Source organism: Anabrus simplex, chromosome X (assembly GCF_040414725.1).
Source record: "Anabrus simplex isolate iqAnaSimp1 chromosome X, ASM4041472v1, whole genome shotgun sequence".
Classification (NCBI taxonomy): Eukaryota; Metazoa; Arthropoda; class Insecta; order Orthoptera; family Tettigoniidae; genus Anabrus; species Anabrus simplex.
In genome coordinates this window covers 108,601,016-108,618,819 of record NC_090279.1, presented here as the reverse complement: position 1 = coordinate 108,618,819, position 17,804 = coordinate 108,601,016, and the positions used below count along the sequence as shown (strand labels likewise).

Here is a 17,804-nt window from a genome sequence, read left to right as displayed (position 1 = left end):
CTATGCATTACCAATACTGAAATGGTTTCAAGGAGTTTATTTACTACTGAAATCAAGTGTGGAATTGTTCTTTTACATATTTTCTGTGTATGCATATTATGAATTAAAGCCGCATTGAGTATGAAATTTCTTACATTATAAGAATACTACCTCTCTAGTCCGCTCTCAAACGTGCGTTTTTTTAATGTTGCCGAAGGCTATTTGAATGTTTGCAAATTATTGTCAGACATGACACGTTATCACGTTGTATCTAGTGATGAGCAATTTCTGGTACAAGACTGACAAACATCAAACAGCAAGAAGGAACTTGGCCAGTTCATGTTTCTTGTCGAAATTAGTATGCATATAAATGTTTAAGAAGATTTCTCCTGAAATCCTGCGAATTGCTTCTGCAGCATTATCAGTTAACATTATTGTGAATTACTATACGTCCCGCCGAATGTTCATGAACCTTAAATCTTCGTACTATAAGTATAAGGTCTCTCGCTCGAAAAACATGTGATACCACGACGTATATCGATATTTAAATCCCCGGCCACACGTGCCATAATCGTATAGTGTATCGATTGAAATTATGACCACGTGACCCATCAAGTCTTCACAGGTTTGGGAATATTCTAAACCACCGTCCCACTTTTGTGTTTTAATTTTATTTGGATTTCTAAGTAATAGAAGATCCTATTTTGAGTCTTAAATGCCTGTCTAAATTAATTACAATTATATGGTCCTCCGTCCAGTAGGATGTGCAAATGGACTTTCCAAGCCCTTTTTGAAGCTACTGCTGCAGACACACAGCGTAACATTATGGTGGGTTACCAAATTATTTCTCAAAGCCCTTCGACGCTTAAATCCTCTTAATATTATAATTAATTGCACGGTGCCTCCGACTGCATTCAGTCGACATACAGAGTGTTTGAGTGACAGCGTGTCCAACGAAAAGTGATAATAGTTCGCTATAGGCGACATGAGGCCTACCGAAGGTGATACAACGTACACCAATAAGGTGCCCTGAGTGGTTTTTTTGTTTATGAGCAGAAAGTATGTACATTGATTACACAGGTAACACTGAAACTGATGGCAATGCCATGAAGTAGTGATGGGTAGTCTGAAACAGTCTCGAGACTAGCACAGATACGGTTTTTGCGATAAATTTTGAGAGATCTCGAGAGCGTTGTTCCCGCGATGTGTGGCAAGCAGCATGTCGTAGGCCTAGAGATAGACAGAGCTGAAGGTTGTTTGTGCCGGGTATGTGAATAGCCAACCACTGGCCTTCTCCATTCCGTAAATACGTGTCAACAAGCGACAAGGGCGTTCATTTTTACCGAGGTCTAATTTAACGCAGTATAACATAATTCTAAAGGATACGCATTCTGTCACTGTATCCTCCTCAGACCCAGAGTCCCCTGTGGGGGGCACCAAACAGCAATTTGTTTAAAAGTCCCTGGTGGACAAGCCAGGAAACTAACAGTTCCCATATCAGTTCAGGCTTGCAAGGAGAGATGGCAGCATACGCCAAACTACTGTTTGATGAAATTTAGCTTCTCTGGAATACACAGCGAATTAGCAAAATGGCGTCTTCTAGCAGAGACACATTTTCAGGTGCAGCTCTAGGTATGTTTATTTGTGGAATCAATATTTTTTTATGTAGAAATTCACAATTATCAGTTATTTATCAACAAGGCTTCTGCTAACGAATTACTTTAAAATAATTGTTGAAACATCTACTGACAATATTATACAAGTAAGGAAAGTATGGTGTCCCCTACTGGGAACGTTGGGTCTCAGTGTTATAAATTGCAGAAGATTTTTCATGTTAACCTCAAAAGCGAATTGGGCTTCGTTTGCAACTCAGAGTCATTTGTTTGTCACATAATGAACTAAATGCAAGTATTATCATTTAACTGGAATTTATATTTATTCCATACATATATATTTGTGATGAAACATGGTAATTGTTGAACCATCACATGCAAAGTAGAAACTATGAGTGAGGTTATTCCACTTTTTGATAGTAGCAGTTACAGAAGTATGTTTTTCTCTTTTAGAATCTGAGACCTTCAGTAATTTTGTTAATTTGGAGATTGATGGCAACATCTCAGAGTGTGATGACCTGCCGGATGATGATGATGATGACGACTATAATGAACTGAATGGCTCATCCTTCGAATTAATTGCCGAATCAGTTGAAGAAAATGTGGAAGAGGATGAGGAAGAAGATGAAGGTGTTGATGAGACAGCAAGACATGTACAGCCAAGTCCAGTTCGTATAACATATTGGAAGAGAACCGAAGACTTCAGCATTTTACCTCCCGCTCCAGATCACATCGAGATACCTATCAATCAAGTAAATCTTCCTCCAATGGAATATTTTAATAAATATATTCCTCATGAAATTTTTGAAGCATTAGCCATGCACACAAATCAGCGCTACCTCAAGGATACTGGGATGATACTGAATTGTTTTGTCGAGGAGATGAAAACATTTTTCGGTATCACAATCACAATGTCATAGTTGAAATTCCCTAGGATCAGGATGTACTGGACAGGGAAAACAAGAATTCTTGCTATTTCAGACTCAATGTCCAGACATCGCTATTTTATTTTCAGAAATAACCTTAATTTGCGAGATGATTCAAGGGTCACAATGGAAGAGAAAGAGAGCAATCGGTTTTGGAAGGTTCAACCGCCTATCTAGTCAGTTCAGAACGGGTATCTATGAAATCCTCGGCTTCTGGGGCCATGTATCTGCATGGCAGTTTGTGAAAGGGACGTCTAACCCATGTGGGTTGAAAATGTTCATTGCAGCTGCGCCAGATGGCCTTCCCCTTGATTTTGTCATTTATCAAAGTAAAGGAGATTCCATTACACATGATCTGGAGTACAAGCAGCTTGATTTAGGTGGTAAAGTGGTCATGCGTCTAACCAGAACCCTGCCCCGTGGAATCACCATCTACTTGGAGCCGTATTCCACATCCATTCAGTTGCTTGACATGCTACATGCTAGGGCAGAATGTCAAACGACGGGTACGATCCAGAAGTGTAGAATTCCAAAATCTTGCAATCTCAAGGGTGATGGAGACATGAAGAAAGATGTTCGAGGATCAACAGATCAAACCGTATGAATTGATGGACAGATAACAATAGTAAAATGGAATAATGATAATAGACCAGTGACCACGATCTCGAGTAAAGAAGGCCAGATTCCCCTTGATGAATGTCGACATTGGTCGAAAAAGGATGCTATGTATGTTCAAGTTAAACGTCCACAAATTGTCAAGGCATACAACATGTATATGGGTGGTGTTGATTTTCTAGATAGGATTATCAGCATTTACAGGATCTGTGCACAAACCAAAAATGGACAGTAAGGCTCATCCTCCATCTCTTTGACTTCGCTATTGCAGCCTCCTGGATCGAATACAGAAGAGACCAGTCAGCCCTAGGAATACCGAAGAAGGTTGTTCTGGATTACCTACAATTTACGAAGAAAGTAGAAGAAAGTTTGATCAATATGCCAGCAATTGATTCAGAGTCATACTATGAATCAAAAGGACTTCCGCCAAAGCATCCCAAGACCAAGATATTCCATCATTCTGATAGCCTCAGGACAAAACATGTTTTGCACATGCCTGAGTTTCCAAACCCCGTAACCAAGAATAGATGCCGATTTCCCAAGGCTTGCATTCGCTGATCAACATGTAAAGAGTTTCTTTGCAGGATACAAGGAATTGTTTCAAACTGTACCATGAGTTGTGAATGTAAGTGAATACCATGGACTGAAGATGGCTATCACGTGATGAAAATGACTAGCATGTGCTGTAAGTGACTTGTGAATTTTAAGTGGCTTTCATGAGCTGTAAATTACTGTTCCGCGCTATTTTGACTTTGTATTTTCTGAAGTTTTTTTTACATAAATTTGCTAATTTTGTATTATGTTAATTATTATTTATGTAATTATTGTGACAGTGATATTTACATTATTTCTGAATATGTATATCATGGTTTGACTACAGAAATGGATTAAAATAAGTTTTACAAATCTGAAAATGTGACCAACTCATGCTTGGTTAAAACTGTATGTCCCCTGTAGGGCACGTGAAATTCCTCAGAAGTCAGCCACTTGAATTTATTTTATTGTAACCATGACATTTGTATTTTTGTCTAAGTATATGTGTCATGGTTTGACAACAGAAATGCTTTAAAATGTGTTTTTCAAAATCTAAATATGAGGCTAAATATACTAGGTTAAGACCCAGTGTCCCCTACAGGGGACATGCGATTTTGCAAGAGTCAGCCATCCCATATTTTTAAAATTATTTTTCCTGGTCTCCAGGAAGCTTCTTCTATTGGGTATTGCAAGAAAATATAAAAATTAGATTAAAATATTTCTCTGGGTCTGAGGTAAGTACACGAATGAGTAGACTGATGGTTGCTGTAGGTGTACATCGTCATCAGATCCCATATTCAATATCCATACGACCAGAACTTGTGTTTACAGATATTTTGGTGACGAAGGAAGTAATTCCTCACAACGTTATAGAGTATTCGTGTCATAATTAGGCACTCGAAGGTGCAATGTGTAATTGTGTCTAATTGTTTGCAATAACTTTAAGACGATGCCAGAAATCAACGCAACTCGTGGATGTAGGTGACCCGCCAGCGCAATATAACACCCAATTACACTAACGGTCAGCAACAAATGCACCAGCCGGTACCACCTCTAAGCTGGTGTGAAAAGGAACAAGGAAAAAAGATCAGAGATATCACTTACAAGGAATCAACAAACACAGGCCCATTAACACGCAAAGGACGTGGATAACATGACTAGATACAACGGTTAATGACTCTAGTTTATGAAAGAAAACTCAAGTTTTCAATTAATGTAAAATTTTAATTCAGCGGAAAAAGATTGAATAAGAAAATTTCACGGGACATCATCCTTTAAGTAATAACAATAAACGAACAAATAATACTAAGTTAAAAACTTAAGATGCAGATCCACTTTTCTTAACTTATTTTAAGAGAATTGACCAGAAAAAGAAAAGTTATAACCTTGAGATTAAAAATTAACAAAGTGAAGCTTGCGTAAGTAGGTTTTCACATCAGCATGTAAATCTAGTCCAATAAAATTGATTTCCGGAACTCAAATTGTTTTCCACATAACGGGAAACACCAAACCAAGCAGAGAATATTTTAATCTTAGGGATCTTAAATGATGGAAAATACAGGAGCAAAGGTTGAAACCAGGAATAATTTACACAACCTACTCCCAAAACTAGCAGCGCCACGCCCAGATCAGGAAGAACTCAACATAATTATTATTGCTATGTCAACCACATCAACACACATGAAGAAAGTAAATAGCCAATCACAGCGAAGACTGCAACAAAGGTCCAAGCACATATTAAACAAAAGAAAAAAACACCCAAAGCATAAGATTACCAGGAAAAATAAAATATAAGATAAAGTTTAAAGATCAAATAAGATAAAGAAACTAGAATTTTATGCCTACGCAGATTCCCATGTAGTTTAAAGCCACATGGGCAAAATTAGTGATGTTGTTTGAGTCATCAGTCCATAGACTGGTTTGATGCAGCTCTCCATGCCACCCTATCCTGTGCTAACCTTTTCATTTCTATGTAACTATTGCATCCTACATCTGCTCTAATCTGCTTGTCATATTCATACCTTGGTCTACCCCTACCGTTCTTACCACCTACACTTCCTTCAAAAACCAACTGAACAAGTCCTGGGTGTCTTACGATGTGTTTTATCATTTTATCGCTTCTTCTCGTCAAATTTAGCCAAATCGATCTCCTCTCACCAATTCGATTCAGTATCTCTTCATTCGTGATTCGATCTATCCATCTCGCCTTCAGCATTCTTCTGTAACACCACATTTCAAAAGCTTCTGTTCTCTTTCTTTCTGAGCTAGTTATTGTCCATGTTTCACTTCCATACAATGCCACGCTCCACACGAAAGTCTTCAAAAACATCTTTCTAATTCTGATATCAATGTTTGAAGTGAGCAAATTTCTTTTCTTAAGAAAGCTCTTCCTTGCTTGTGCTAGTCTGCATTTTATGTCCTCCTTACTTCTGCCATTGTTAGTTATTTTACTACCCAAGTAACAATATTCATCTACTTCCTTTAAGACTTCGTTTCCTAATCTAATATTTCCTGCATCACCTGCCTTCATTCGACTGCACTCCATTACTTTTGTTTTGGACTTACTTATTTTCAGCTTGTACTCCTTACCCAAGACTTCATCCATACCATTCAGCAACTTCGAGATCTTCTGCAGTCTCAGATAAAATAACAATATCATTGGCAAATCTCAACGTTTTGATTTGCTCTCCTTGGACTGTGATTCCCTTTCCAAATTTCTCTTTGATTTCATTTACTGCCTGTTCTATGTAAACATTGAAAAGGAGAGGGGACAAACTGCAGCCTTGCCTCACTCCTTTCTGGATTGCTACTTCTTTTTCAAAGTCCTCGATTCTTATCACTGCATTTTTATACAGATTGTAGATAATTCTTCGTTCTCGGTATCTGATCCCTATCATCTTCAGAATCATAAATAGCATGGTCCAATCAACATTATCGAATGCCTTTTCTAGATCTATGAATGCCATGTACGTGGGCTTGTCCTTCTTGATTCGAGCCTCTAAGATCAGACGTAAAGTCACGATTGCTTCACGTGTTCCTAGATTTCTTCTGAAGCCAAATTGATCTTCTCCCAACTCAGCTTCAACTTGTTTTTCCATTCTTCTGTAAATAATACGTGTTAAAATTTTGCAGGAATGAGATACTAAAGTAATGGTGCGATAGTTTTCACACCTGTCAGCACCGGCTTTCTTGGGAATAGGTATAACAACTTTCTTCCGAAAATCAGATGGGACTTCTCCTGTCTCATACATCTTGCACACTAAATGAAATAATCTTGCCATGCTGGTTTCTCCTAAGGCAGTCAGTAAATCAGGGAGAATATCATTAATTCCAGGTGCCTTGTTCCTATTGAGGTCACTCACAGCTCTGTCAAACTCTGACCTCAAAATTGGGTCTACCATTTCATCAGCATCAACAGCCTCTTCATGTTCCAGAACCAGATTATCTACATCTTTACCTTGATACAACTTTTGGATACGCTCCTGCCATTTTTCTGCTTTGTCTTCTTTCCCTAGAAGTGGCTTTTCATCTGAGCTCTTAATATTCATACACCTAGATTTCCTTTCTCCAAAGGTTTCCTTGATTTCCCTTTATGCAGCAAATACCTTTCCCAGGACCATACAGCCTTCGACATCCTTGCACTTCTCCTTCAGCCATTCTTCCTTAGCTACCTTGCACTTTCTATCCACTTCATTCTTTAATCGCCTGTATTCTTTTCTGCCCTCTTCATTTCTAGCATTCTTGTATTTTTGTCGTTCATCAATCAGGTCTAGTATCTCCTGAGTTATCCACTGATTCTTAGTTGATCTTTTCTTCCTTCCTAACATTTCTTCAGCAGCCCTACTGACTTCATTTTTCATGACTCTCCACTCTTCCTCTCTAGTGTTTCCTTCAGCCTTTTCATTTAGTCCTTGTGCAACATGTTCCTTGAAACAATCCCTCACACTCTTTTTTCAACTTGTCTAGATCCCATCTTTTTGCATTTTTTCCTTTCTTCAATTTCTTCAACTTCAGATGGCATTTCATGACCAACAAGTTGTGGTCAGAGTCCACGTCTTCTCCTGGGAAAGTTTTGCAATCCAACACCTGGTTTCCGAATCTCTGCCTAATCATAATGAAGTCTATTTGATACCTTCCAGTGTCTCCAGGTCTCATCCACATATACAGCCGTCGTTCGTGGTGTTTGAACCAAGTATTGGCAAGGACTAAATTATGATCAGTGCAGAATTCAACCAGCCGACTTCCTCTTTCGTTCCTTTGTCCCAGTCCAAATTCTCCTACTGTACTACCTTCTCTTCCTTGGCCTACCACTGCATTCCAGTCTCCCATCACAAATATATTCTTGTCACCTTTTATATATAATACCAATATAAATGGTCCGTTATTGGACATTATAAATTTTCCAGCTAGCTCATTCTTGGTTGCCGGCGTTTTGCCCTCGTGTGCTAGGGTGGGCTCATCAGTTGGTACCTAGCACACCTACCAATACGCTGGCTAGTGCATACCGTGGAGGCCACTGCGTAGGCTAACTGGAGCCACCGGCAGTGCCAATGCACTAAGAGACTTTTTCTCATCACTAAAAATTGATGCCTGCTTGGCCATCAGATGATATAGATGTTGATTCCCGTAGGGAATCTGAAATATTTGTCCTGAATGAGCAAATTTATAATACCAATATAAATGGTCTGTTATTGGTAGGTGTGCTAGGTACCAACTGATGAGCCCACCCTAGCACACGAGGGCGAAATGCTGGCAACCAAGAATGAGCTAGCTGGAAAATTTATAATGTCCATTAACGGACCATTTATATTGGTATTATAAATTTGCTCATTCAGGACAAATATTTCAGATTCCCTATGGGAATCAACATCTATATCATCTTTTATATATTGTATTAAATCTTCTATCTCCTCATATATTCTTTCAATTTCTTCATCATCCGCTGAACTAGTAGGCATATAGACCTGCACTATAGTGGTCGGCATTGGTTTGGATCTATCTTGACGACAATAATTCTTTCACTATGCTGGTCGTAGTAGCTTACCCGCTGCCCTATTTTCTTATTCATTATTAAACCAACTCCTGCATTTCCCGTTTGATTTTGTGTTGATAATTCGGTAGTCGCCTGACCAAAAATCTTGTTCTTCCTGCCAACGTACTTCACTTATACCAACTACATCTAACTTTAGCCTATCCATCCCCCTTTTCAGATTCTCTAACCTACCACAATGATTCAAACTTCTTCTAACATTCCACGCTCCGACACGCAGAATGTCAGTATCCATCTTCCTTCTTGTGTAGCCCCCACCCGGAGATCCGAATGGGGGACTAGTTTACCTCCGGAATATTTTACCTGGGAGGAAGCCATCATCAGTACATCATTCATACAGAGAGAGCTGCATGTCCTCGGGAGTTAGTTACAGCTGTAGTTTCCCGTTGCTTTCAGCCGTGTAGCAGTATCAACACAGCTAAGCCATATTGAGTATTATGACAGGGCCGTATCAGTCAATCATCTAGACTGCCGCCCTTGCATCTACCGAAAGGCTGCTACCCCCCTTTCGATGAACCATTCGTTAGTCTGGTCTCTCAACAGATATCCATCCGATGGGGTTGCACCTGCGGCTCGGCTATCTGCGTCATTGGGACACGCAAGCCTCCCCACCGCGGCAAAGTCACATGGTTCGTAGAGATAGTTTACATATTTAGGCATAGCCTATTCAGGGGTGAACAATGATACAATGAAGTTAACACATATTATTTTTACGAACACTAACAATGTCTATCTTTTGACAAATTTCAGAGACAGATTTTACGTTCATATCATCATTTCTTTCAAGGTGATTAAATATTGGATAGCTGCATGAAGATTTTAGGTTTCCCCAGTACAATAAGGCATACGATTACAAGAAGCACTTTTCGATGAACATCACTGAAGTTGAGTTTCATCTCCCACGTCACATTAAATAAATTAAAATGTAAAGATAAGCATGACCATGCCAAAAAGTAAAATAAAGAAATGGTTGAGGGTTTTAAAACCCATGCCGCCAGACTATCATCCTGGGTCAATGCACCACCCAGACGCTAACATTTTTGGAGACAAGCCAACACGTCTGCTCGCCATCACTTCCACAGACGAAGTCAAGTCCATTATGGGTACTCGTAGCTCACACAAACATGCCGCGCACTGATTGGACAAGGAGCGGTAGCAGGGGCATCCTGCTTAGATTGCTACCCTGAGACCGCAGCATACAGTAGAGACCATAGAATTACATCCATGTTAGTTAACAAACATGTGCATGGAGTTTTAAAATAGTTGCTTTCAGTCCACAGACAGAAATATAATCCATGAGAAATGAGTACGTCCACAATCGCAGGTGATATGGGACAAACCACAGCTAGAGAGCCAGTTCCAAAACCGTTTTTGGGAAAGGGATTTAAACGCATAATGCTGAAACAGTACTCTCCCCCCCCCCCCCCCCAAAGCTCGCAATATACTCCAATATAGGCCCTTAGATTAATGGTCAAGAACAGTCTAAACATGAAATCATGGCCACATTAGGTAATGACCACCAATACCGATTTATTTCACACATCACTTCAAAATACCAAACCAGAGTCTCCTCAATACCGTTGCCACTTTAAAGCGTCAATGTAATATCTGCAACAATGCTGCTATAAGCGTCAAGGTGATATACACAGCAATGGTGCTGCAGCTATAAGCATCAAGGTGATATACACAACAATGGTGCTGCAGCTATAAGCATCAAGGTGATATACACAACAATGACGCTGCAGCTATAAGCATCAAGGTGATATACACAGCAATGGTGCTGCAGCTATAAGCATCAAGGTGATATACACAGCAATGGTGCTGCAGCTATAAGCATCAAGGTGATATACACAGCAATGGTGCTGCAGCTATAAGCGTCAAGGTGATATACACAGCAATGGTGCTGCAGCTATAAGCGTCAAGGTGATATACACAGCAATGGTGCTGCAGCTATAAGCATCAAGGTGATATACACAGCAATGGTGCTGCAGCTATAAGCATCAAGGTGATATACACAGCAATGGTGCTGCAGCTATAAGCATCAAGGTGATATACACAGCAATGGTGCTGCAGCTATAAGCATCAAGGTGATATACACAGCAATGCTGCTGCAGCTATAAGCATCAAGGTGATATACACAGCAATGCTGCTGCAGCTATAAGCATCAAGGTGATATACACAGCAATGCTGCTGCAGCTATAAGCATCAAGGTGATATACACAGCAATGGTGCTGCAGCTATAAGCATCAAGGTGATATACACAGCAATGGTGCTGCAGCTATAAGCATCAAGGTGATATACACAGCAATGGTGCTGCAGCTATAAGCATCAAGGTGATATACACAGCAATGGTGCTGCAGCTATAAACATCAAGGTGATATACACAGCAATGGTGCTGCAGCTATAAGCGTCAAGGTGATATACACAGCAATGGTGCCGCAGCTATAAGCGTCAAGGTGATATACACAGCAATGGTGCCGCAGCTATAAGCGTCAAGGTGATATACACAGCAATGGTGCCGCAGCTATAAGCGTCAAGGTGATATACACAGCAATGGTGCCGCAGCTATAAGCGTCAAGGTGATATACACAGCAATGGTGCCGCAGCTATAAGCGTCAAGGTGATATACACAGCAATGCTGCTGCAGCTATAAGCGTCAAGGTGATATACACAGCAATGGTGCTGCAGCTATAAGCATCAAGGTGATATAGACAGCAATGGTGCTGCAGCTATAAGCCTCAAGGTGATATACACAGCAATGGTGCTGCAGCTATAAGCGTCAAGGTGATATACACAGCAATGGTGCTGCAGCTATAAGCGTCAAGGTGATATACACAGCAATGGTGCTGCAGCTATAAGCGTCAAGGTGATATACACAGCAATGCTGCTGCAGCTATAAGCGTCAAGGTGATATACACAGCAATGGTGCTGCTGCTATAAGCGTCAAGGTGATATACACAGCAATGGTGCTGCAGCTATAAGCGTCAAGGTGATATACACAGCAATGGTGCTGCAGCTATAAGCATCAAGGTGATATACACAGCAATGGTGCTGCAGCTATAAGCATCAAGGTGATATACACAGCAATGGTGCTGCAGCTATAAGCATCAAGGTGATATACACAGCAATGGTGCTGCAGCTATAAGCATCAAGGTGATATACACAGCAATGCTGCTGCAGCTATAAGCATCAAGGTGATATACACAGCAATGCTGCTGCAGCTATAAGCGTCAAGGTGATATACACAGCAATGGTGCTGCAGCTATAAGCATCAAGGTGATATACACAGCAATGCTGCTGCAGCTATAAACATCAAGGTGATATACACAGCAATGCTGCTGCTATAAGCATCAAGGTGATATACACAGCAATGCTGCTGCAGCTATAAGCATCAAGGTGATATACACAGCAATGGTGCTGCAGCTATAAGCATCAAGGTGATATACACAGCAATGGTGCTGCAGCTATAAGCATCAAGGTGATATACACAGCAATGGTGCTGCAGCTATAAGCATCAAGGTGATATACACAGCAATGGTGCTGCAGCTATAAGCATCAAGGTGATATACACAACAATGGTGCTGCAGCTATAAGCATCAAGGTGATATACACAGCAATGCTGCTGCAGCTTTAAGCATCAAGGTGATATACACAGCAATGCTGCTGCAGCTATAAGCGTCAAGGTGATATACACAGCAATGGTGCTGCAGCTATAAGCATCAAGGTGATATACACAGCAATGGTGCTGCAGCTATAAGCATCAAGGTGATATACACAGCAATGGTGCTGCAGCTATAAGCATCAAGGTGATATACACAGCAATGGTGCTGCAGCTATAAGCATCAAGGTGATATACACAGCAATGGTGCTGCAGCTATAAGCATCAAGGTGATATACACAGCAATGCTACTGCAGCTATAAGCATCAAGGTGATATACACAGCAATGGTGCTGCAGCTATAAGCATCAAGGTGATATACACAGCAATGGTGCTGCAGCTATAAGCATCAAGGTGATATACACAGCAATGGTGCTGCAGCTATAAGCATCAAGGTGATATACACAGCAATGCCGCTGCAGCTATAAGCGTCAAGGTGATATACACAACAATGGTGCTGCAGCTATAAGCATCAAGGTGATATACACAGCAATGGTGCTGCAGCTATAAGCATCAAGGTGATATACACAGCAATGGTGCTGCAGCTATAAGCATCAAGGTGATATACACAACAATGCTGCTGCAGCTATAAGCGTCAAGGTGATATACACAGCAATGGTGCTGCAGCTATAAGCGTCAAGGTGATATACACAACAATGCTACTGCAGCTATAAGCATCAAGGTGATATACACAGCAATGGTGCTGCAGCTATAAGCATCAAGGTGATATACACAGGAATGCTGCTGCAGCTATAAGCATCAAGGTGATATACACAGCAATGGTGCTGCAGCTATAAGCGTCAAGGTGATATACACAACAATGCTGCTGCAGCTATAAGCATCAAGGTGATATACACAGCAATGGTGCTGCAGCTATAAGCATCAAGGTGATATACACAGCAATGGTGCTGCAGCTATAAGCGTCAAGGTGATATACACAACAATGGTGCTGCAGCTATAAGCATCAAGGTGATATACACAGCAATGGTGCTGCAGCTATAAGCGTCAAGGTGATATACACAGCAATGCCGCTGCAGCTATAAGCATCAAGGTGATATACACAGCAATGCTACTGCAGCTATAAGCATCAAGGTGATATACACAGCAATGGTGCTGCAGCTATAAGCATCAAGGTGATATACGCAGCAATGCTACTGCAGCTATAAGCATCAAGGTGATATACGCAGCAATGGTGCTGCAGCTATAAGCATCAAGGTGATATAGACAGCAATGGTGCTGCAGCTATAAGCATCAAGGTGATATACACAGCAATGGTGCTGCAGCTTTAAAGCATCAAGGTGATATACACAGCAATGCTGCTGCAGCTATAAGCGTCAAGGTGATATACACAGCAATGGTGCTGCAGCTATAAGCGTCAAGGTGATATACACAGCAATGGTGCTGCAGCTATAAGCATCAAGGTGATATACACAGCAATGGTGCTGCAGCTATAAGCGTCAAGGTGATATACACAGCAATGGTGCTGCAGCTATAAGCATCAAGGTGATATACACAGCAATGGTGCTGCAGCTATAAGCATCAAGGTGATATACACAGCAATGGTGCTGCAGCTATAAGCATCAAGGTGATATACACAGCAATGGTGCTGCAGCTATAAGCATCAAGGTGATATACACAGCAATGGTGCTGCAGCTATACGCGTCAAGGTGATATACACAGCAATGGTGCTGCAGCTATAAGCGTCAAGGTGATATACACAGCAATGCTGCTGCAGCTATAAGCATCAAGGTGATATACACAGCAATGGTGCTGCAGCTATAAGCATCAAGGTGATATACACAGCAATGGTGCTGCAGCTATAAGCGTCAAGGTGATATACACAGCAATGCTGCTGCAGCTATAAGCATCAAGGTGATATACACAGCAATGCTGCTGCAGCTATAAGCATCAAGGTGATATACACAGCAATGGTGCTGCAGCTATAAGCGTCAAGGTGATATACACAGCAATGGTGCTGCAGCTATAAGCATCAAGGTGATATACACAGCAATGGTGCTGCAGCTATAAGCGTCAAGGTGATATACACAGCAATGGTGCTGCAGCTATAAGCATCAAGGTGATATACACAGCAATGGTGCTGCAGCTATAAGCATCAAGGTGATATACACAGCAATGCTGCTGCAGCTATAAGCATCAAGGTGATATACACAGCAATGGTGCTGCAGCTTTAAAGCATCAAGGTGATATAGACAGCAATGGTGCTGCAGCTATAAGCATCAAGGTGATATAGACAGCAATGGTGCTGCAGCTATAAGCATCAAGGTGATATACACAGCAATGGTGCTGCAGCTATAAGCATCAAGGTGATATACACAGCAATGGTGCTGCAGCTATAAGCATCAAGGTGATATAGACAGCAATGGTGCTGCAGCTATAAGCATCAAGGTGATATACACAGCAATGGTGCTGCAGCTTTAAAGCATCAAGGTGATATACACAGCAATGGTGCTGCAGCTTTAAAGCATCAAGGTGATATAGACAGCAATGGTGCTGCAGCTATAAGCATCAAGGTGATATAGACAGCAATGGTGCTGCAGCTTTAAAGCATCAAGGTGATATACACAGCAATGGTGCTGCAGCTATAAGCATCAAGGTGATATACACAGCAATGGTGCTGCAGCTATAAGCATCAAGGTGATATACACAGCAATGGTGCTGCAGCTATAAGCATCAAGGTGATATACACAGCAATGGTGCTGCAGCTATAAGCATCAAGGTGATATACACAGCAATGGTGCTGCAGCTTTAAAGCATCAAGGTGATATACACAGCAATGCTGCTGCAGCTATAAGCATCAAGGTGATATAGACAGCAATGGTGCTGCAGCTATAAGCATCAAGGTGATATACACAGCAATGGTGCTGCAGCTATAAGCGTCAAGGTGATATACACAGCAATGCTGCTGCTGCTATAAGCATCAAGGTGATATACGCAGCAATGGTGCTGCAGCTATAAGCATCAAGGTGATATAGACAGCAATGGTGCTGCAGCTATAAGCGTCAAGGTGATATAGACAGCAATGGTGCTGCAGCTATAAGCATCAAGGTGATATACACAGCAATGGTGCTGCAGCTATAAGCGTCAAGGTGATATACACAGCAATGCTGCTGCTGCTATAAGCATCAAGGTGATATACACAGCAATGGTGCTGCTGCTATAAGCATCAAGGTGATATACGCAGCAATGGTGCTGCAGCTATAAGCATCAAGGTGATATACACAGCAATGCTGCTGCTATAAGCATCAAGGTGATATACACAGCAATGGTGCTGCAGCTATAAGCGTCAAGGTGATATACACAGCAATGGTGCTGCAGCTATAAGCATCAAGGTGATATACACAGCAATGGTGCTGCAGCTTTAAAGCATCAAGGTGATATACACAGCAATGCTGCTGCAGCTATAAGCATCAAGGTGATATACACAGCAATGGTGCTGCAGCTATAAGCATCAAGGTGATATACACAGCAATGGTGCTGCAGCTATAAGCATCAAGGTGATATACACAGCAATGGTGCTGCAGCTATAAGCATCAAGGTGATATAGACAGCAATGGTGCTGCAGCTATAAGCGTCAAGGTGATATACACAGCAATGGTGCTGCAGCTATAAGCATCAAGGTGATATACACAGCAATGGTGCTGCAGCTATAAACATCAAGGTGATATACACAGCAATGCTGCTGCAGCTATAAGCATCAAGGTGATATACACAGCAATGGTGCTGCAGCTATAAGCGTCAAGGTGATATACACAGCAATGCTGCTGCTGCTATAAGCATCAAGGTGATATACACAACAATGCTACTGCAGCTATAAGCATCAAGGTGATATACACAGCAATGGTGCTGCAGCTATAAGCATCAAGGTGATATACACAGCAATGGTGCTGCAGCTATAAGCATCAAGGTGATATACACAGCAATGGTGCTGCAGCTTTAAAGCATCAAGGTGATATACACAGCAATTCTGCTGCAGCTTTAAAGCATCAAGGTGATATCTGCTTGCATACTATATTGATGAGGCTTTAGTGAGATGTCCATATTCTTGTCTGCTTTAATAATTTCATTGAAATCCCTTATCTGTACTTTAAAGACAGCAGTATCTGGTCAGTAAAACAAATGTGTTCAACCTATCAAGGGTGAGTTTTCAAAGCACTGACATACCCCACATTCATAAATAAACACCATTATAAACTACTGTAGAGGCACATAATATATCATATTTTTAAAAGTCATACCATAAAAAATAGAAGTGAAAAATGAAATAAAAAATCAGAGTCTTCAAGTTTTTCTGAGTGGTATTTAAAAAAAAATGGTGGTGTCCACAGCATGTGTTTGCAGTAACATATTTTGGACTTATTTTGTCATTTTGAGATATGGTAATGGAACAACTGTAGAATTGCTTTATGGTGATTACAGAGCATGATCTGAGAAAATATAGGAGGGTGGATGGAACAGATCAGTATGCTATGGTATGAAGCTCAACAATAATTCTTAAAAATCAATGCAGACCTTTTACAATTACATCAGTCCATTTTTGTTCACAGGCTCAGGGAGGATTTCCCAGATAATTATTTTCCACAAATTATGCACGATACAAGTTTTGCACCTCTTTGCAGATAGTGGTTGTAATTCTTTTTGGTCTCTATCACTTATTCCTTCACTTTTGATTATATTTTTAGGAAGGAAGCCTTCATCAACTTCGTCCATTAGGGGAAAAATCGGAATCCTCACTTACATAATTCATCAAAATTTTGAGCACTTTTTCAGTATCTAGTACTACTTCAGCACAGCCAGGTTCACCAGTTAGCAGTTGATTCCCAAAAATTCAGGAATGCAGCCAATAGATGGATTATTGCTCAAAGACATAGAGAAGCAAATATATGACACTCAGAAGTTCACATGCAATCTACTGCATCATAACTGCTGTGGCACTTCCTGCAAGATGCAATATACAGTAAAACTTGATGCATCGTTTTGCAGGGGGGGGGAGGAAATGACGATGGGTATGGGAAAACTATAAATGCAGGTAACATACAAAATAGGCGAAAAGCAAAATAATACAATACGGGTACTGCATTTGGACATTTTTCTTCATGTAAATCTTATTATTATTATTATTATTATTATTATTATTACTACAACAACAAGAACAGCATGTGGAGAGGCCTGGTGCAGGTTGCATGGAAAGTTAAAATCTCCGAACTGATCAGGACCCCTTGAACCAAAGGACGGACATGCTCATTACAACCATGATACACTTGATGAAAGTAAAAAGCGTGACTTTTAGCCCGTTTCATTTCACTTTTCTTTACATCTCGTGATAATCGAAAACCTTTAAAGTCAATTTCCTTATTACAAATTAATGATATCCAGTATATGGATGTTATGGCGATAACCTGCAGTTTGTTC

General features: G+C 40.7%; 1 protein-coding gene across 1 annotated transcript in view; it reads left to right on the top strand.

Moving 5' to 3' along the window:
- The window catches only part of LOC137503387 (gastrula zinc finger protein XlCGF7.1-like), a 56,613-nt gene extending 52,606 nt beyond the window's left edge, over window positions 1-4,007 (top strand). Inside the window, exon 6 of the mRNA XM_068230995.1 lies at window positions 2,046-4,007. Within this exon, the coding sequence (XP_068087096.1) occupies window positions 2,046-2,052 (7 nt within the window). The 3' untranslated portion in view covers window positions 2,053-4,007. The remainder of the gene's footprint in view (window positions 1-2,045) is intronic.
- Window positions 4,008-17,804: the final 13,797 nt, after the last annotated feature.